At 49.6% G+C, this 22,017-nt stretch overlaps 1 protein-coding gene across 1 annotated transcript in view; it reads left to right on the plus strand.

Annotated features, from left to right (window-relative positions):
• Window positions 1–22,017, plus strand: part of Dnai1 (dynein axonemal intermediate chain 1) — a 70,284-nt gene that overhangs the window by 28,109 nt on the left and 20,158 nt on the right. Inside the window, exons 3-12 of the mRNA XM_028884015.2 lie at window positions 558–656; window positions 837–917; window positions 5,942–6,068; window positions 6,287–6,405; window positions 6,637–6,756; window positions 7,952–8,011; window positions 9,465–9,599; window positions 14,465–14,549; window positions 18,525–18,642; window positions 18,901–18,944. Of these exons, the coding sequence (XP_028739848.1) occupies window positions 558–656; window positions 837–917; window positions 5,942–6,068; window positions 6,287–6,405; window positions 6,637–6,756; window positions 7,952–8,011; window positions 9,465–9,599; window positions 14,465–14,549; window positions 18,525–18,642; window positions 18,901–18,944 (988 nt within the window). The remainder of the gene's footprint in view (window positions 1–557; window positions 657–836; window positions 918–5,941; window positions 6,069–6,286; window positions 6,406–6,636; window positions 6,757–7,951; window positions 8,012–9,464; window positions 9,600–14,464; window positions 14,550–18,524; window positions 18,643–18,900; window positions 18,945–22,017) is intronic.

Below are 22,017 nucleotides of genomic sequence, written 5' to 3' on the forward strand. Positions count from 1 at the left end.
GGCATTTAACACTCTGTCCAGCAATGCAGAACTTCTATCCTTGACTTTGACTCTTTTTGACTTAAAGGAGCAAAGTACAAGACAGTATTTGTTTTAAGAGTCATCTTTTAAAAAAGTAACCTTGATGTGGCAGATTGGAAGGCCAAGTACAAATTTGGATAGCAGCGATTTCAGAACAGTCTGGGCTCTCTGGCTGTCTAAGCACGTTGCATAAAAGTCTTTGGCAGCTGGTCATGGACTTCAGCTTCTAGGCTTTGTGGAAGGCAGTAGGAAGAGCTGGTGCTTCTGATGCCCTGCTGGGGACAAAGGCCCACAACAGTGTTTCAGGTGAGGCCTGACCCCAGGATAGAGGTGGCTGTGCTCTTCCAGGTTCTGAGAGCCCAAGCATAGACAGTTTCTTTGGAGCCTTCCAAGAGTGGTCTGTTGGCGTTTCATATTCTGTACACAATAGGCAGAACTTGGCTTCAGGGAGGGCTTGTGAATAGAGGGGCTTCCTGCAGCATCACTTGCTTGTTCAAGCAGATTGGGCACTCCTGACTGGTTGTGTTTTTGTTAAGGATGAAGATTCAGGGACTGACGTGGGAGACGGAACTGATGAATGGTCCCAATCCAGAGCCACAGTTCGACCCCCTGACCAGCTGGAGTTGACTGATGCAGTGAGTGAGCAAACTCCTATCCTTGCTCATTTTGTTGCCTCCTGCTTCAGATGTGGGCTCTTCCATAGTGCAGCTTAGAAGCCTATGCAGAGCTTACAGGCACCCTGGGGATCCCAAGCCTCAGAGGCAATGGGAGGGGGAGCTTTATGCATGATCCTCTTGGTGTTTCTTTTCCCTCAGGAGTTAAAGGAGGAGTTCACTCGCATCCTGACAGCCAACAACCCACATGCACCCCAGAATATTGTCAGGTACAGCTTCAAAGTAAGTCACCCCCTCCTGGGCAGGGCCTTGATGTCTCCTTGAAGCAACAATGGCTAGGCACATTGTAGAAGGCTCCTGGCCAATTTACGAGGTCACTTTGTAAACTGAGGTCCTTGGCTAGAAATCTGGGATTTTACATGGAGTGCTCCAGAGATGTTTGAATTTTTTTTTAATTTTAGTACATTTTATTTGGAGGAGGGAGGGAGGGAGAGAGGGAGAGAGGGAGAGAGGGAGAGAGGGAGAGAGAGAGAGAGAGAGAGAGAGAGAGAGAGAGAGAGAGAGAGAGAGAGAGAGAGAGAGAATACACATGTTCACAAAAGAGAAAAGGGAGGGAGAGGAGACAGGGTTACAGTGTGCATGTGGAGGTCAGAGGTCAGAGGACAACCTTCCAGAATTGCTCCTCTTTCCACCCTGTGGAGCTGAGGGATCAAACTGAGGTTGTCAGGCCTGGCAGCAGGGACCTGTCTGCTAAGCCATCTTGCAGGACCCTTTGAAGTGTCCTAGTGCATCTCCCTGGAAGTCTTGCTAATTGCAGAGCCTTCAGAACCCTGAGGAGGAGTTTTTTTTCTTGTGGTGCTGGTGACTGAATCATTAAATCTAGAGTTTTGCTCATACTGATCAAGCGCTCTACCACTGAGCTACATTTCCAGCTTTTCAGTATGTTTTTATTTTTAAGAATATTGAAGCATTTGGTTAGAAAATGATTTTTCCAATATTTTCAACACACAAAATACATTTTCCACCAACGCAAGTGATTGGATCTTTAGAAGCTTAGCTTTTCCTCCAGCCAGACACTTGTAGAACAGAGTCCTCTCTGAGATGTTGGCCTCACACCCACACAGGACCTTCCCATCCAAGAGGAATTCCGGCAGGCTCTGGGCACAGAGTCTCTTGCCATGCTAGCCAGCCGGGGCAGGCAGATAGATGACTCCCAGGGCCATCGTCAGTAACCACGGTGTGAGCAAGTTCTTAGGAGACAGCCTGCAGCAGGGCTTCGTAAGAGACAACACTGTGGTCTAAGCACAGCAGGGTCAGCGCCCGAGGGACTGGAGAGTTTTTCTGAGCACTTTTGAGCCAAAGTGGAAGCCAGGCCTCTGTTTCTTCTTTCACGTTTTAGCTCCGCTCCTACTGTGCGCCAGTGTCAGCTCCTGTATGAAGTGTTTTTATGTAGAACGCCACAGACAACCCTCATGCTTCTTTGTTATAGAAACTATTATTTTCTTTTTTTTTTTTTGATTCTGATATTAAATTACATAAAACAAATGGCAAGGGCTGGAGAGATGGCTCAGGGATTAAGAGCACTGGCTGTTCTTCCAAAGGACCTAGGTTTAATTCCCAGCACCCACATGGCAGCTCATAACTGTCTGTAACTCTAGTTCCAGGGGATCCTTAAAAATGAAAAAGAAAAAAAAATCTAAAAAAACCCAACAAATGGCAAAAGTCATGCAACCTGTGTTCAAAGCGAGATTTGAGCTAGGTTGTCTGACTCCAGGCAAGGGGGTATTGCTTCTTTTCAACAATTTTTGCCAGGTGTAGTGGCTAACACTGATCCCAGCACTTGGGCAGCAGAAGCAGGAAGATCACTGCAAGTCTGAGGCCAGCCTAGGAGGCGTCCAGGTGACAGACCCTGTCTCAGCCAACAAACTTTTACACACACACACACACACACACACACACACACACACACACACACACATACACGGGAGTGGGGAGAATTTTGAATATATAACAGAAACCCATAGTACAAGTTTCAAAATATTCAAAAATGGTGGAAAGCAAACCTCCTTCCATCCCATGTCCTTTTCCAGGAAGAAGGACACCCAGCTTTTTATTTGTTTAGTCTTTGGGACAGGGTCTCACCATACAGCCCAAGATGACCTCAAATCTGCCATCCTGGGAGCATCTCGGACTCTCGAGTTCTGGGTGTACAGGTGTGTGTCACCAGCTTGACTTCTTTGTTTTAAAGATGGGTCTGTGGAGACACAGTTTACACACCCTGGAATCTGCCCATTTAAACCTTACAGTGATGACTTCAGCTTATTCACAGACTGTACAACTCTAACACAACCCATTTCCAGACACCTTTGTCCTCGTTTTGCTTCTTAGAGACCAAATCTCGTGCAGTCCGAGCTGACCTTGAGCTTGTTGGGTAGCCGAGTGTGACCCTGAATTCCTGGTCCTCCTGCCTTCACTCCTGAGTGCTGGGATTACAGGTGTGCACCACCATGCCAGGCTAGAACATCTCCTCCATAGGAAATGCCATGCCTCATACTCAACCCTCCACCTCCTCTAGCCCTGGGAAGTACTGGGTTATTTTTTATCTCTAGATTTGCCTATTCTGGACGTGTGAGGAGATGGATCCTGTAATTCCTAATCTTTTGTGACTGGCTTCTTTCATTCAGCGTGATGTTTTCAATTCATCCATGTTACAGCATATGTCAATACTCCATGTCTTCTTATCGCCAAGTAATATTTCATTCCGTGAATATGCTGCATTTTCTTTATCTTTCCATTGATGGACATTTGTATTGTTTCTTCTTTGGGCAATTCTAAATAATGCTGCTAAGTAATGAACATCTGTGTATGTCTTGTGAAAAATTTCATGAACATACTGCTTCTTATTCAGATTGTGTAGTAGACCCCTCCACAAAGATGTTGAAGCAAATCCAGATGTGTTTCCCAAAAGATGCTATTCAAGAGTTTCACTAATGACTCCCCCTCCACCCTTGGACAGTTTAGAGAGGTTGGAGGGGAGCCGCCTTTCACTCCCTGAAATCATGCTGGACAGTGGTATGCCTTCCTGTCTCCTGTCTTGACATTAGAAATAGGGGCCCGCCAGGACTCAGTGGTCTGACTGCGGCAAGTGTATTACAGAGCGAGTGTTACCTTTCCATTTCAATGTCCTCTTCTTACTCTTCCTTTGAGTGAACTGCCAGCTGGCTCCCAGGAAAGCTCACCTTATTTATGCCTTCAGTATCTCTTTGGCCTGCCGAACATTCTCCCACACAGCTGTCTCTACATTGTTGGTCCTAGAGGTCCAATTTTAGGTCCCAAAGCTGCTACTTTCTCTTGTTGTGCTAAAGAATCTAAATTCCATCCCTAAATTGAAGAGAAAGTTCCCAGTCAGCATTGAGGACAGATGGAGGTGAAGTCTTAGAGGAAACAGGGTGGATCACTCATTCTTATGGGGACCTCCATCATACAGTCAGTTACTGTCTTATTGAACATTAATACTGGGCACTTAATATGTATTCAGCATTGTGTTAATGGACCACTTCCTTTACTGTCAACACTTACACTACCTGGAAAATTGGATATCATTATTTTATTTGATAGAAGAAAGATACTGGGGCCTGGGGGTTTAAGATAAGGTCATGAAGATAATAAGGAGCAGACTAAGGATTTGAATCCAGTTCTGCCACCAAAGACCATGCTTTTAACTACTTTTCTGTCCACCATCCATCTGAGTTACAGAGAGGAAGGACTTCATAGTGACTTTGTTTTTGTTTTTTGTTTGTTGTTGTTTGTTTGTTTGTTTTTGTTTTTTGAGTCAGGGTTTCTCTGTGTAGTTTTGGTGCCTGTTCTGGATCTCGCTCTATAGCCCAGGCTCGCCTTGAACTCACAGAGATCCACCTGCCTCTGCCTCCTGAGTCCTGGGATTAAAGGCGTGTACCACCACCACCACCACCACCTGTTTTTTTTTCTTTTCTTTTCTTTTCTTTTTTTGTTGTTCTTTTTGTTTTTTAAGACAGGGTTTCTTTGTGTAGCCCTGGCTGTCCTAAAACTCACTCTGTAGAACAGGCTGGCCTCAAACTTAGAGATCCTCCTGCCTCTGCCTCTGGAGTGCTGGGATTAAAGTCATGTGCCCCCACTGCACAGTAAGATTTTTTTTATCTCAGGGTGCCATACAAATATAATTATTTTCCACATGATGTGAAATGGTTGAACAGAACTGTTTTAAAAGAAGGGAGGGGGCCTCGTCTCCAGCTCCACTTTTGGGGTTGCTAGGAGGCTAATCAACAAGATGTCCACAGGAACTCCAGACCATGGGCCTTGCAAAAGCAGGAACTGGGTCTGTTGTTGCTCAGCTTTATATCCTGGGCACCTAGAAAATACTTGGCACGTTGTAGCTGCTCAAAAATTATTTGTTGAACGAATAAATACGGTTTCCTGGGCTTGAAGCCCAGTTCTGCTTCTCATCTGCTATGTGACCTGGACAAGTGCCAAACCTAAACTTTCTCTGGCCCTCTGTGGTCCTCTTGGATAGAAGAAATAGGGGGACCAGAGGCCTGGTTGTCTCTGGTGTTCTGTTCCCTCTGACATCCACTAAAGCGGCACAGCAGGGCCATGCCAGGCATGTTGGACAATCATGTCTGACCTGCCCAAGGTGAGGAGGGTAAACTGGGGTCCCTTGGCCTGAATGTGGGCGACGAGGCACCTGAACCAGTGATGGGTAAATGTGGGCCACTTCAGATTGGAAGCAGAGAATATTTAAAAATAAGTCTTTGGGGCTGAGTGTGGTGACGCACACCAGTGCGGGCTACATAGTCAGACTGGCCCCCACCCCATCCCCCAAAATTGATTTTTTAAACAAGTCTTTGATGAGAACTTAAAAAAAGCTTATTTTATTTGTCTTTTCTTCTTTAAGCAGAAATTCAGTGAAAACATTAAGGATTGGGAGTTATAGTTCCTTTACTCAAGGTGACTGCTGACTTTAGAGCAATGGTCCTCAATCTGTGGGTTGCGACCCCTTTGGGAGCAAACAACCCTTTCCCAGGGGTCACCTAAGACCATAGAAAAACATAGCGATTTACATCATGATTCATGACAGTAGCAAAATTACAGCTGTGAAGTAGCAATGAACATAATTGTGTGGTTAGGGGTCAGCACAGCTTGAGGGACTGTATTCAAGGGCCGAAGCATTAGGAAGGTTGAGAACGCTGCCCTGGAGAACTAAGGCAGACTGCGTTCTGACACCAGCCCTTCGTGGGGTCCCTGGTGTGATTTAGTCTCTCTCTTTTCAGGAAGGCACATATAAAGCCATTGGTTTTGTGAACCAAATGGCCGTTCACTTCAGCCAGGTGGGGAACCTGATTCCCAAGGACTCGGATGAAGGACGGCGCCAGCATTACCGAGCCGAGCTGGCGGCAGGTAGGGCTGTGGGTGGCCTGCGGTCCCTCCAGGGCTTTGCAAGACCGCTGCTTTCATGGTGTCCAACTGCAAGCTGTCCTGGACGGGCCTGGGAGCTAACCCAGGTCACGGAGAGCCCAGGGGACAAGCAGGGTCTGACAGGCAGGAAGATGATCCTCCCTGCCAGGGACTGACTGAGCCATCTTGGACCCTGAACTCATTAGCAATATCCTGTCAAGGGTCACAGGAGTCTGCTAAGGTGGTGACTTCAGAAACAGAAGTCCTTGAAGAGGATGAAGAACCCAAAGAGGCAGAGACTGAAGCTGGCAGTCAAACAGATGTACCTGCCGCAGCTGAGGTGCGGGTGGGGCTGCTCTTTGTCCCCACCGTTCCAGGGCAGCCGTGGATGGAGGCTTTGGGGTGACCTGGGGAGGAAAGAGTGGAGTAGATGCTGTATGGCCAAGGTTTCTGGCAGCATCCTCTCGCCTGCCCCCACCCCACCTGGCCGGGGCTTCCTTCCCCTGACTCCTGATGGATGGCCCACTGTCTCCCTCCCAGTGAAGCTCTGGCCCTCCTGATTTATTTCCAGACGACTGAAAAGGTGGTGGAAGAAGAGTTTATGGCACCTGTGCAGCCCAAGGAGCGGAAACTCACCAACCAGTTCAACTTCAGCGAGAGAGCATCACAGACCTTCAACAACCCCCTCCGGGTAGATCCCCCACCACAGACCTCCACAGACCTCTACAGACCTCCAACAACCCCCCCCCCGTAGATCCCCCACCACAGACCTCCACAGACCTCCAACAACCCCCTCCGGGTAGATCCCCCTCCACAGACCTCCACCAACCCCCTCCGGGTAGATCCCCCTCCACAGACCTCCAACAACCCCCTCCGGGTAGATTTTCCACTACACCCTTTTACTTTGAGACTCTGCTCTGCAATGGCAAGGTAGACACAGGCCTGAGACCAGTCCTTGCAGGCCTGAGCTTGGCAGCGGGGACAGGAAAGACCACAGTTTCTCTTTCCAAGGAGAACTGGAACATGCATTCAAGTCCCTGTAAGAAATCTAATCAGCCAGAAAAAGGCTAGGACCCTCGACTCCACTGAGAGGCTGAAACCTGGGCTAGCCTGGGAAGAGAGAGTAGAAACCAAGACCGCAGTGTGCCACGGGCATGGGGAGTCTTGAAAGAATGTAACAGAAGTTGATGGTCTCTGTGGCAGATCAGCTGGAAAAACTAGAACGTTCCCTGACTGTGAAGGATCCTGAGAACCAGGCTGAGAGAGAGAACCTGACAGGGTTTTAGGTGCGGTACACTCACACGAATGTTCTACAGTAGTTCTTCTATGATGGATTCTCGCCACCCTGCGTAGTCCTTAGGCTGATGCCGGACAGTCAGGGTGATACGTAGTGGGGAGGGAGCAACTTGCACGCTGGAGACCCCATTACTGGGGAGAGGCCTTCTCTTGTAAGGGGCATTAGCCCTGGACCTTGTGGGAGGCTGGCCTCTGTGCATCGTGTCTGGAGGCTGGCCTCTGTGCATCGTGTCTGGAGGCTGGCCTCTGTGCATCGTGTCTGGAGCTGCTCGGCATCGTGTCTGGAGGCTGGCCTCTTATAAGTCTGTCCATCCCGCACCTGGGCCTTTCCTTGATTGAAAACCGTCGTGATTGATCATCACTGTCTTTGCTCTCTGGGTTAGGCAACTGACAGAGGCCAGAATGAAAAACCAAACGTGGGATTTGAACAATTCAGTCTTTCACCAGGCTCTGCTTTCCTTCCCTAGTTCTGTTCTGTTCCTTCCTCAGCTCCAACTAAAATGCTTCTCCTAAAGAGGTGCTGTTGGGCTGAGTGAGGGGGGTGTGTGAGACCATCTGTGGCTCTCCTGTCTGTTGTCCCTGTTCTGTAGGATCGGGAATGTCAGATGGAGCCTCCACCGAGAACAAACTTCTCAGCCACAGCCAATCAGGTAAGATCCTGTCTCCATCTGCACTCCCAGGCATCCCGAAATGCTCAGCAGAGGAGGGGTCTGGCAAGGCTCGAGTCCTCTGCCAGTGTGCCTTAATTACCCATCCACCCCGCTGCACACCATCCTGAGCTATCAGTCCTGAGCACTGGGCACATCACAACAGGTCTCCAGTATGAGCTCTGGACCAGCCACATGCCTCCAGGGCAAGGCTGTCCATGCTGAGGCATGGCTTCTGGAGCCTTCCCCAGAACATGGTAGAATGCTTGTTCCCATGGACTCTCGGGAGCCTGTGGCACCCTGTGACTGGCTTTAAAGTGCCAGCATTCTGACTGCCTTCACAGTCATTTTGTATTCTTGCAGACCCTTCTCTTTCCCATTAAGCCCTCCCCGCTGGCCATGCTAACTTGGACAGGATCTGGTGCTAGGATCAGGCCTGAGCTCTGCTATTCCTACTGTGGGCATAGTATGCTTCGCTTCTTTCTTAATCCTTCTGTTTCTTTCTTTGTCAATAAAGGATGATAAGCTGCCCACAGAGGTGTTGGAGGGCTCTGAATGAGATAACAAATGCTGAAATGCACACTGGCCTGTGTGGGATTTTCACGTGTAAGGTGTACCTATCTGGCCTCCAGGTGGCAGTGACTGCCCAGTCTGGGAGGCACTCTGTGTGATCTGCTGCATTTGCCCAGCCCTAGAGCCTTGCCGCTGCTTCTGCTCCAGCCCTCGGTGAAAGGCTTTCCTTTCTTCAGGTCCAGTTGGCAGGATGCTTATGTATTTCCTTCTAATCTTGAGATGCGGGCAGTCAAGTAGATGGCCCGCTTGAGCCAATACGTTTATCCTGTTTCCATGGAGGCAGACATTTTTTCATTCTCTCTCTCTCTCTCTCTCTCTCTCTCTCTCTCTCTCTTCTCTCTCTCTCTCTCTCTCTCTCTGTGCTGTGCATAGAGGTCAGAGGACAGCTTTCAGAAGTCAGTTTTCTTTCCACCATATGGGTCCCAGGTATTGCACTCTGGTCATCGGACTTGCTGGAAAAAGTCTTTAATCTCTGAGCTATCTCACCAACCTGAGGAAGATTAAAAAAAAAAAAAAAAACATATTTCTTAATTCAGTTTTAGAAGTTTCTAACAAACTATTAGTTACCTGGTGGTTGCACATTTTGTCTTCCTGTTGGGGGTTGAAACCTAGAACAATATTCATGGATCTCCAGCTTGAGATTCAGACCCCGTGCTTCAGGGTGGATGGGAACCTAGCCCAGAGGAGCCCTGGAAACTCCTTCCTTCCGCTTTTAGAGTGGGTGATTAGCGGGGAAGACAGACTTTGAACATGTAATTACAATGATTAGAGGGTGCTGTGGAGACACTTGACAGGGTTTAACACGACCAACTCCTGCAGGCTGAAGAGCTGGCCGAGTGAAAGCTCTGCCCTGTGGTGACTCTCTTGTCTCGCTCTTGCCTAGTGGGAAATCTATGATGCCTATGTAGATGAGCTTGAGAAACTGGAAAAGACCAAAGAGAAGGAGAAGACCAAGACTCCAGTGGCTAAGAAAACAGAGAAGATGGCCATGAGAAAACTGACATCTATGGAGTCCCAGGTTCGGTGGGGGTGTCTACAGCTCTGTCACAGAGTGTCTGAGTGGGGCCTTGGGCTGTAGGTAGATGGAAGCTTGGCTCTGTAAAAGGGCTTCACGGATGCTCAGGGGGAAGGCTGACACTGAGGTGTGGGTAATTTCTTACCTCAGGAGAAGATGTAATGACAGCTTGAATTGTCCCAGGCAGTCCACATCTTCCCCCAATCGGTATTCTGAAGGTCAGAAGGGTTTGGGAATCGCTGGCCTAGGACAGACTTTCTTGAAAAGTCTGTGCTCTCTGCATCGCAGGAACGTTATGCGTCTGCTGTGGAGGGGTGGGATCTAAGGATAAGGTGCCCTCCTGAGTTTAGGGCGAGTCAGGTTCTTCTGCCTTCAGTCTGTGATTTAATCACGTCTGGCAGTCAGAGTGAGTGAGATGGCTCATGTTAATAGTCAGTGTGACACGATCCAGAGTCACTGGGAAGAGGTCTCAAGGGGACTGTGTAGATCTGATTGGCCTTTGGGCGTGTCTGTGGGGGTTGTCTTGATTACATTAATTGACAAGGGAAGACCCGGCCCACTGTAGGTGGCGCTATTCCCTAGGTTTGGAGTGGAGATAGTGAGCGGGTGTTAGGCAGGCATTCATTCATCCTCTCTTTCCCCTGACTGTGAAGCAACTAGTTGTCTCCAGTTCTTGCTGCCTTGAACTGCCCACTATGATGTACTGTGACCTGGAATTCTGAGCTGAAATAAACCATTATTCCCCTAAGTTGCTTTTGTCAAGGTATTTTTATCACAGCAACTGAAGTGAAACCAGGTCAGTGAGTCTGCAGGGCCAGGAGCCAGCCCACAATCATCCCAGATGCCGTCACCATCAGGTCAATGGATGTAGCCACCTAGAGTTGGACTCACCATAAGGAGCCAAGCGGGAGTTTTAGAAAGACCATGGTGGGGACTTGGAAGAGTGCAGCCTGCAGGCGTTTAGGGATCAATAGAGAATAAAGTGATATAACCATGGGGCAATGGCCACAGCGGGGATCACCACAGGAGGTGCTGGAGAACCTCATTTATTCCTGTAGCAGAGAGAAAACTGGGTCAGGAGATGGAGCCCCAGAGTGGAGATCCTACGGGTGTGACCTGCTTTGGAAGAGGGTCACCAGTAGCTAGGGGCTGGTTTCAGCACTTTGGAGAGCGCCCAGGGCACCTCACTCGGAAGTGGCTCTGCTTGCTCCTCTCTAACCACCGGAAAACCCAGCTCAGTTTAAAGAAGAACTGTTTCCTTTATCCCAGCTGTGCCCGTGTCCTCTTAGTTCTGTTCCATGACCCTGATGTCATATTTGAAGGGAAGTTTGAGGGGCCATTGCTATGACTTAATAGACACTATCTTTCGGTTTCTTTGAATCACTGATCAAACACTGAATGATCATGGCCATGCCCAGTACGCAGTCTCAGGGTGGGATAGCGCCCTGCCTTGAGGGCTGTGTGGGTATCCTCAGCTCCCTTACACCATTCCTCAGAGCATATAGATGTCAGAGGAGGCTCTGGCCTGGGTTAGGCTCATTGTGAAGACCTGTCAGAGTTTGGGCTATTGGCTCTGCTGGAACCCACAGTGGCAGAAACTCCAACTAGAATCATCAAGACCTGAAACCAGGAGAAGACTCTCTGTGGCTGAGACTGAAAACTGATTTGGAACCTAACGTCTGCCCAAGATGATGTCTAACACTCCCTGTCACACTGGGTTCTTCCAGCTTTACTGATGTGGAGAACAGGGATACAGGCAGATTCTGATCTGTAGGGCTTTTTAAAAAAAACCCTTTTTACTCTTTGCTCTTTAAGGGGCCGCCACCCAGCTCCCAAATAATCGCACGAAGACTTATTCTTTCTTATAAAGCCCGGCCTTACCTTGGCTTATTTCTAGTCAGATTTTCTTAACTTAAATTATCCATCTATCTTTTGCCTCTGGGCTTTTCCCTCTTCTATTTCTGTACATCTTTTCTTTCCTTCCTATCCTGTGTCTGGCTGTGTGGCTGTGTGGCTGTGTGGCTGTGTGGCTGTGGCTGTGTGGCTGTGTGGCTAGCCCTCGGCATCCTCCTCTCCTCCTTTTCTCCTTTTTTGCTCCCCTCTTCTCATTCTTTTCTCTATTTACTCTCTCTGCCTAGCAGCCCCGCCTATCCCTCTTCTGCCTATCTATTGGCCATTCAGCTCTTTATTGGACCAATCAGGTGTTTTAGGCAGGCACAGTAACACAGCTTTACAGAGTTAAACAAATGCACATAAAAGAATTCAAAACATCTTTGCATCATTAAACAAATATTCCACAGCTTAAATGAATGTAACACATCTTAAGCTAATGTTCCACAACACTGGTCCTCTAGGCCAAGAAGCCACAGTGAGACAGGACACTGGGGTGTAATGTACACCCGTTCCTGGGTGAGCACCTTGGTAAGAACTCTCTCCCAAGATGAGTTCAGTTCCTGCTGGGAATACCAAGCACTGAGCCAGGCGGTCTGTAGAACAGAAAAGACGGCAGCACCTTCTCCTTTGCCCAGGCCTAAAGTTTGAGCAGAGAATTGCCATTTCCTCAAAGATCTCTGTCTGTTTGGGTTGGTAAAAAGCTCAGGTGTGGGCAGGGAGAGAAGAGAATAAGTTCATGATACCCCGTGAGAAGGTCTCCATTAGTGAGCTCAGGTCTCAGGCTCATTAGTGACTTGACTGAAAACACAAAAACCAATGCAAGCTTGTTTGGTCTGAAAGACTTGGCAGGCCCGGGGAAATGGGATCAGAAGCCACAAGTTCAGTGGGAACCCATGAACAGATGTGGCTGCTCCAGGAGCATGGCGTCTAGAACAATGGAGGTAGCAGCCCCCTGGACTCTTCCTGAGAACATCTAGGCTCCTGCATCTCCCAGGACAAGGACAGTGTAGTCAGACTGAGAAGGGACAAGAGCGTGGACTCTGACGTCCAGACTAGTGCTTCGAGTCTGGCTTTGATACTATGAGCTGGAGCTTTCTGAAGCCTCAGTTTCCCCCAGTGCAAAGCCATCTTAATGACATCCTGCTTTGCAAGATTGTTGAGCAAATCCACAATGATGCGTAAACACAGTACTAGCACTAGCACTGTTAGTGATGTGCCACAGTAAGGCTGGTGGAGCTTGGAAGAGATTGCTGTAGGAAGTGTTGACGTGGGGAAACGAGGTACTGTTGTGCAGACTAGAGGGGTCATCTTCAGGTATGTAGTTCCTTGTGGCCAGAGGAAAGAGTTCAGATTGTAGGTAGCCGAGCCAGGGAAGCTGGGGTCCACAGCAAGCGTTGACTCACATCAGGAGAGTCAAGTGCCTGGAAGCTGAGAAAGGAGAGGCTGTGCTTTGGATCAGGAGTGGGAGGGGCGTCTGGGAACAGGTGGACTCTGAGCACCATACTTACAGAATCCAACGTCTGCCCTCCTTGCCCAGTTTTCTAAGATAAATAGAGTCAGTCTGAAGAGCAGTGAAGGGCCCTCAAAGAGCCATTTCCCGGATGCCAATGTGTAAGCCCCCAGCACTCAACTGTTTGCTCTGCTACCAGGAATGGAGTTAATCAACATGTGCATTGTTGTGTTTACTCCCCACAGTGGTCTCTGAAGGAGAGGCTGCCTAGGCCTTTGTCACAAGGACTCTGTGACTCAGAGAATCAAAGTAACTTGCTCAGGGCTGCATCCAACTAGGAAAGAATTACACATCCATGTGATCTAGAATCTTGTCCCTTTTTAAGGTTTTTCTGAGATTTTATTTATTTAATTTGTGGAAAGAATGTCTCACTGCATGTGTGGAAGTCAGAAGTCAAATTGTGGGAATCGTTTCTCTCCTTCCACCATGTGAGTCCTGAGGATGACCTCAGATCGTCAGGCTCTACCCACTGAGCAGTCTTGCCAGCCCCAGAACCCAGTCTCTTAATCACAGCCAATGTGGCCTCTCCCAGCAGTGCTGATCTCCAGGATCCACATGTTCAACCCATGGTCACTCTGGATATACACTTAGCTTGTTCCCCTCCTGCCACTCACCCAAACTCTTTGTTCTTTTCTTTGGTAAAGACTTATTTTTTAGTATTTTTAATTGTGTGGGGGAGGGGAGAAAGGGTTATATGCACAGGGATGCGGAGTCCTTGGAGTCCCGAGCCACTGATCCCTCTGGAGCTGTTGTGAGCTACCCAGAATGTGTACTAGGAATGGAACTCCAGTCTTGGGCCAGAGCAATAAGTGCTCTGACCTCCTGAACTATCATCTCTCCCCCACTTGATGCTTTTCTTGCCAAGCAGTTTACTTTGTGTGTTTATCGAAGTTGCTACTTCATTCAGAAGGAGTTATTTTCCAGAGTGGAATCTTCTGCTTTGTCTGTGGTCTGGAAAGGGCCCTGGGTTAGCAGGCTCAGATCTGCCTTGCATTCCACCTGAAACTTATCTCTCCCTGTTTGGGCCTCTGTGACTCCTCAGCCTGAGACTAAATAAGGAGTTTGGGCTGGAGGGTCCATGAGACCTTTCATGGGAATCAGTCATTCCCTGCACTGAGAAAGCCTCTCTGCCTCCACCAAAGCCTCTAACAGGTCCTTGAGTGCTCTGCCTTCTGATGCCTTCCTGGGCTCTGTTAATGCCTTTTCCAAAACCAACTGGATGGAAGAGTGAACAGCAGCTGGGACCAGATGCATCCCCGGTGTCCTTGTGCACCCGTGAGGAAAGGCTCCTAGAATGTGGTCACGGTGGGAAACCTGGCTGTGAGCCGTTTCTGAGCCCTTTGGGATAGGTAAACCACAGGGTTATATTGCTGAACCAGTGGCAAATCTGGGCTGTGGCTCAGGGCATATGACCTTGCCGGGTGGGCACTAACTGATGAGGCCTTGTGACTTTTGTATCCCACAGAGTGATGATATCACCAAAGTGACCCAAGCTGCTAAAATTGTGGAGCGAATGGTCAACCAAAATACATATGATGATGTTGCTCAAGGTGAGACTTAAGGGGATAGTGGTTTTCATTATTTTTAGGTGTGTGTGTGTGTGTGTCGTGTGTGTGTGTGTGTGTGTATGTGTGCACGCACTCTCGCCTGCCTGTCTGAATGTGAACTACATGTGTGCCATGCCCACAGAGCCCAGAAGAGGGCATGGATCTCCTGGAACTGGTGTTGCAGATGCTTACGAGCTGCCTTATGGGTACTGGGAATCAAAACTCAAGTTCTCTTCAAGTGCTCTTAACTGTGAGCCAACTTGCCAGTCTCAGAATTTAAAATCCTTCACAAAAGACTAGTATTTGAGTGTCGCATACTAAGTCCTATTGTGAAGGGGAAATAAAATAGCAAAAAAAAAAAAAAAAAAAAAAAAAAAAAAAAAAAAAAAACCCACCTCCTCCTCTCCTCCTCTGGGTGTCGCTGCAGAGGTGAGACTTATGCTGTGAATGATGGTGTGAAAAACAGTGGGCGCAGTGATGAGATCTGACATGTAGCAAAAATGACCTGCAGAAGAGTGATCTACTGCCACCTTCCCAACTGTCCTGGGTCACTCTGACTCCGCAGATGGCAGCAAAGGCCGAAGCTGCCTGATTAGTGAGTGGCAAAGAGAACCCAAATTTAGTCTTGATCTTGTGTCCCAGTCTGCACTCAGTTGGCTTGGAGATGCTAACACTAGAATTCACAGGAGAGGAACTTCTCTGGGGCCCCCTAAAGAAGAGAAAAATAGTCAGTGGTGGCACACACTTTAATCCCAGCACTTAGGAGGCAGAGGCAGGTGGATCTCTGAGTTCAAGGCCAGCCTGGTTTATAGAGTGAATACCAGGACAACCATGGCTACACAGAGAAAATCTGTCTAGAAAAAACAAAAACAAAAATAAGAAACAAATATGAGATGCATGGGACACGTCCAGGAGGGCTTCAGGGAGCACTGGACTGGATGCCAGGGGTAAGCAGGGCCTGTGTGAGAGGGTGTAGAAGGGGGAGTGTGTGCTCAGCAGAGGAGGGCATGAGCGAGACTTGGTGGCGAGAATGAGTAGGAACTGACTCTGGGGACAAGGGGCAGCAGGCTGAGGCCCCAAACAGCAGCTGTTGGGAAAGAGGGGAGTCAGGGAGAGAGGAGCTGGAGGAGGATGGACGGGGCAGCAGTAGGACCGAGGTGAAGTATGGGGTGGAACAGGCTTCGCCATGCCTGGGCAGACGATCCTAGGGGATGGCACAAAGGGAGGGCTGTAATAGTGGAGAGCAAGCACCAAAGCTCACCGTGCGGGGCCTGTGGGCCTGTGGGCCGGGCACTGTGCTGTACAATGTGGGCACAGCACTTTACGTGTTCCGAACAGCCATCCTGGGATGTAACATTATTATCCCATTTGATAGATGAGAAACCCAAGCTAACATGTTACTTCTTGACCAAAACCACAGCCAGCGGGAGCTATGAGGGCTGAACCAGAACTCGAACACAGGCCCCTTGGTAGATCTGGTGACTAACCACTTCACCACTGGGCCACAGAGCCTTTGAGCTGGAGGAGGCATTTCAAATGAACACACTCAATAGAGCTGTCCTAGCAATTAATTCGTGACGAGGTGAAGCCAGTACTGGATTCAGAAATGCCTCAATCCTGGGAGCCTGGGAAAGTCTGTTGTCCCTGATAGTGACAAGGAAATGGACTCCTTCCCATGGTATGAACAGCGCATTCCCAAGTGGTTGGATTTCCCTAAGAGGTTGTGCATTGATGTGGAGCAGCTGCCTCCCCAGAGTTGGCAACGCCATGTTGCTGGCTGGTCTCCTTTGCTGACAGCCTCGGGCCCTTCTTGGTGACTTGATGCTCATTGCTCACCCGTGGGACACAAAACTTAGGCTGCCAAGACCAGCCGCCTAGACAAGCCCCCTCGTTATCGTTGAGGCTGGAAAACGACCTCGAGTCTTTCCAAAGCTGTCAAAGTACACAGCAGCTGTGAATGAACCTGTCACTCACACAGCTTGGCTTCCTGAGACCCAGCCTCTGCAAGCGCCCGCCACAGGGCCGCAAACCTGATTAATATCCGTGCAGAAATTGGCCTTGTGAACCGCTTTCATTTATAAGAACACGGTCACATAAAAATGCATTGAACTTTGATTTTTTTAATTGCACAGTGTTTTCCCCTTGGGAAAGTGTAATCATGAAGGAGAAATAAAAATAAAGAAGTGTTACCAATTAATCCTGCTCTGAAATGAGGAATTTCCAAAGCTCCCCCCCAGCTCAGGAGTCTTGATGTGATCAAGGCTCACATCTTTCTGACCACTCAAATCTTTTTTTGTGTCAAGACTGTTTTGAGGTTTGGATGTAGTCCTGCGACAGCCTCAAGGTATGGGGCATGATGGGAGGGTCTGGGTGGTGCCTGGGCGTGTCCCTGACTGTGCATAATTAGGAAGCTCCTTCTAATTGGCCATCCTGCTTGAAAGAAGACGGAGCATTTCCCATCTGACTTTGGGTCTCTGTGGCTGTCCCTGCACCAGGCACTGGAGACACAGGGATGAATGTAATGTAGGTCCTGCTCTCTAGGAGCTGTGAGCGTGGAAGTCAGGCAGAAAGACTGATGGATGTCTCAGTAGAGGAAAGGCAAGACTGGAATGGACAAATTAACTCTACTTGAAGGAGCCAGGGGTGGTGCAGGTGCAGGTATGGTGGCTCATGCCTGAACTTGCAGCATTCCAGTGGTTGAGACAGGAGGATCACCATGACTTCCAGGCCAGCCTGAGCTACATAGTGGAAAAAAGTGTAGTGGCACATACCTGTAGTACCAGCTACGCAGAAGGCCGAGGCTGGGGGATCACTCGAGCCCAGACGTTCCAGTCCAGCGTGGGTAACACACAGTGCTAAGAGGTTACAGACCCTTTGGTGCACAGACCCACTCCTGCCCCCTCCCCCAGTTAGGTCACCCTCCTCTGCAACGCTCTTGACAGAGTTGATAAGCAGCACATGCTGTGGCCTTGCAACTGAGAATCCATTTTCAAAGGAGAGAAAGGAAAATGAAGGCCCTATAGAAAAGGAGGATGTTGAATCAGATAAAGAGCAAATAGGAGTCAGCTGGGGCTGGGGGGCAAGGCGTTCTAGACATGGAAAAACACGGGGAAACACAAGAAAGGATGTGGAGGGGGTGGCCAGGAGCCTTGATCGGACCAGAGAACCTTGTTCAAGGAGAGCCATGAGAAGTTTTGGTGGTATGGGGAGGGTGGTGTGGTGAAGAGAGGGTTTGCTCATGCTCTGGAAGAGCATGGACTGAAGGAGGTTACAGGAGGAGGGAGGGAGGCCAGCTTGAAGGATATGAAAGCCAGGTGACGGGTTTAAGGATCTCAATGTAGGTAGTAGCTATGTGTTTTTAAAAAATGGATTTAAAAAGACAGGACGAAAGTATAAGAAAGGGTAGAAGGAGATCAGCCCAGGCTCCCCAGCTTCCTAGTTAGGTAAGTGGAAAGTGAGGCTTCTGTCTAACTTAGTGAAAATGGGAGACGACGTTGAGGATGAAGCTGAGTCTTGGGAACCCATGGAGGAATGTCCAGGTGGCTTCATTACAGTGAGGCTTGGCAGTGAGAATAAAGGTGAGCTGTATTTTAGGGATCTAGGAGGTAGGTAGGATGAATAAAACTATTAATTGGCCTCTGGCAGCTGACCCCTTGAAGCCTGGTTGCTCTGATCTGGGTTCCCGAAGCACTGAAAAGCTCAAGGATGAGGGATGCAACCTGGGATTCTGTCCACACACACGGATGCATTACTGTAATTTACCCCAACAACTAATCTGCGGGAGAACTTATGTGTCGGGCATTTTTCTAAGCACTTTGCATATATTAAACCCAACCTATATCCTCACAATAGTGCTTTGAGATGGTACTTCTATTATTTCCAGCCCCAAACACAAAGAGGTTCATTGTATTGCCCAAGGAGGTATCGATTTGCCACAAAGTGGCTGCTCCTGGCTGACTGCGTCTGTTTGTGTTTAAGATTTTAAGTACTATGAGGATGCTGCTGATGAATACAGGGACCAGGAGGGTACGCTGCTGCCTCTCTGGAAGTTTCAAAATGACAAAGCCAAGCGCCTGGCCGTCACCGCCCTCTGCTGGTGAGTACCGATATTGCAGTGAACCTAGGGCCCCAGAGCAGCCACTGCGTGCCAAGTTCTGAGCCATATGGCCCTTTTGTTGCACTTTACAACCTGAGTATGACATGTGACAAAGTAGGAGGACAAATAGGACCTGGATTCTTATGGAATTTCAGTGGGTATCTGCAGTAGAGTCAGTCTCCAGTGCCCTTGAATGTCCTTGACCGTGGGAGGGCCATGTCTGTTTCCTGTGCCAATGAGTTCACAATTCTTTTGCAGGAATCCAAAGTACAAGGATCTCTTTGCAGTGGGACACGGCTCCTGTAAGTGATCGGGTTATTCATTTGTTCACTCATGCAAATGCAGACACTAGTTTCCTAGTCTGTTCGGAGCTTCTGGGCAGGTGTGAGAAATCAGTGATGACCAGGACATAGGCACTGGCCCTCAGAGAGAGCTCACAGTCCAGTGCAGCGGCTCTCAACCTTCCTACTTCTGTGACCCTTTAATACAGCTCCTCATGTTGTGGTGGCCCCAACCATAACACTATTGTTGTTGCTATTTCATAAGTGAATGAATTTTGCTACTGTTACGAATCATAATGGAAATATCTGTTTCCGATGGTCTTGTGACCTGTGAAAGGGTCATTCAACCCTCAAGGGGTCACAGCCCACAGGTTGAGAACCACTGTTCTAATGAGAAGACCCACTCTCAAATGTGCGATTAGTGCTGGTCAAAAGAACACAGCTAACTATGCCAACCGAACCTCAAAGAGTGAAGGGGAGCATTTTGTCGCAGAGACCAGCACAGGCCAAGCCTGCAGGCAGGAGATACATGCTGGGGTCAGCCCTCAAAGGACCGGTAAGCCATTCAAGAAGGAAACCACTGAAGGGATTCTAGAAGGGCAGGGACATGTCCAGTATGGGGAGGAATTGCAGGCCTCGGAGGAGAGCTGGGAGGCCTAGTGCAGGTGTGCCAAGGAGAAATGGAAAGACCTCAGCTACTCTGGAGAGTGGGATGGAGGCCTTCTTCCTGCCTCCTCACCTGGCCTTCCTGACCAGGCCTGAGGCAAGAGAGGAGCGAGGAAAGCAAGCAGCTGAAGTTTGTTCTTCTGTTCCTGAGGCACTGGAGACCACAGTGACCCGTGTTCCCGGCCCTGCTGGGACGTGCTTGAGGTGGGAGGCCGCACATGGTGGCACCTGAGTCCACGCAATTTACTCTTCCTTGGGTCAAACAGACGCCCCCACGACTGAACTGGATAGTCCCTCTCCTAATGGGAAGGGCCCTCCACAGCCAGCCAGGCGCAGCTTCCTAATGCTAACAGCTTGTTCTCTGGCTGGGAGGATTCACTTCTGTGAACAGAAAAACCCTTCCGTTCTCCAAGCTGCTGCTGGCTGGCAGGCATACAAACTCCTGGTCACTGCCCCTTAGATCGCCCATCCGTTCTCTGACCAGGGTAGGGATCCAGGGGGATGGGGATGAGCATGGGGAGGAGTTGGTATCTGTCCTTCCTCTCAGGGAGGAGATCTTGGAGCTGCTCCCGGCCCTGTGGTCTGGGCTGCCTTTGAGGATGCCCTAAATGCCTGCTTTGTGTCCCTACTCCTGAGGGTAAGCTGCTGCCAAATGGGAAGCACCTCCCCCTCTGGCGGGAACTACCAGATTCCTCCCTTCTGCCGCAGCTACCGGGCCTGGAACAGAGCCTGGGGGTTGGGCAGGCCCTCCCAGTAGAGGGTGTGGACCCCCACGTGAGGCCCAGGCCCGCTGCTTGAGACTGAGGTGAGAGTGTGGGAGCCTCCCCAGAAGGCGGAGGAGAAACCCCACAAATGACAGCCCATCTTCTAGCCAGGGTTAGATGCAAGGTCATGTGGAGGCCATCCACTCGAGGTAGCCTTAGTCAGAAAAGGTAATGCCTTCCCCGAGGGAATGGCCTCAAGCTGACAGGCTCTCTGGCCTCCTTTGGGCCAGCCCTGACCTAGGAAATGTTTCTTTGTGTTTCCTTGGACTTCTGAGGCACAGACCCAGTGGTACCCACAGGCAGCTACAGACCTCCCTCTGGAGAAATACTTCTCCAGCTTTCAGGAGGAGCAGCCTGCGAGTCCCAGGAGCATTTACACATCCAGGCCAAGAACACGCGCCTGCCTGTCCCCTGCAGACCCCTCAGAGGGCCCGAGCACAGCATGGGAGATGGGACAGAGGCGCTGTTGTTTGCTGGGCAGCCTTCAGGGGATCATCTATGCAGTACCAGCCTCAGGCCTGAGCAGGGCCAGCCGAGGCCGGGCCTCAAATTCTGCAGTGGCTCCTGAGATCACCTGGGGCGTCCTGCTTGTGCAGCGCCCCGCTTGTGGACGGGTCACCGTGAGGAGCAGCTGGTCTCATCAGCCTCCCTCGCAGTCTTCGAAAGTTCCCAAATACCAACCCCCCAGGGGAGAAAATCTGCCCGAAGACAAAACACCGAATGAGAATTTAGGTTTATTGCTGAGTTTGATCCTGATAAGCGCAGTCCAGGCCTCTTAAACTTCCTTTCCTCCTGAAATTTAGATGTTTATTCTGTAACCCAGCCACAGAAAAATTACATAGTGTCTTCGTTAGGGTTACTATCGCTATGGAAAAACACCATGACCACAACAGTTGAGGAGGAAAGGGTTTATCTGGCTTACACTTCCATATCGCTGTTCATCACCAAAGGAAGTCAGGACAGGAACTCACACAGGCAGGAACCTGGAGGCAGGAGCTGATGCAGAGGCCATGGAGGGGTGCTGCTCACTGGCTTGCTCCTCGTGACTTGCTCAGCCTGCTTTCTTATAGAACCCAGGACTACCAGCCCAGGGATGGTACCACCTTCATCAATCACTAACTAAGGAAGTGCCCTACAGGCTTGCCTACAGCCTGATCTTCTGGAGGCATTTTCTCAATGGCGGCTCCCTCCTCTCAGCTGACTCTAGCTTGTGTCAAGTTGCCATATATCTAGCCAGCACAAGCAGGACAGGCATACATTCTAGGAAGGACTGGGGCCTGTCTCATCTTTAGGACACGGTTTCCTGGGGTTAGCTATGGAGCAAGAAGAGGATAGGAAGCCAGGCATGGTGGCACATCCCAGCACTTGGGAGGAAGAGACAGCAGATCTCTGTGAGTTCAAGGCCAGCCTGGTCTACAGAGTGAGTTCCAGGACAGCCTACAGAGAAACCCTGTCTCAAAAATCATCTGAAAGGGTGTGTGTGTGTGTGTGTGTGTGTGTGTGTGTGTGTATGTGTGTGTGTGTGTTGTGTGTGTGTGTGTGTGTGTGTGTGTGTCTGGCGGCGGGGTGGGGGGTGGGGGTGGGGGTGGGGATCCACATCTGCTTTCGCACTATGGCTTCTGGGACCAGCATGCTAGGCTGCTTAAAGCACGGAGAGTTCAGGC

Source organism: Peromyscus leucopus, chromosome 2 (assembly GCF_004664715.2).
Source record: "Peromyscus leucopus breed LL Stock chromosome 2, UCI_PerLeu_2.1, whole genome shotgun sequence".
Classification (NCBI taxonomy): domain Eukaryota; kingdom Metazoa; phylum Chordata; class Mammalia; order Rodentia; family Cricetidae; genus Peromyscus; species Peromyscus leucopus.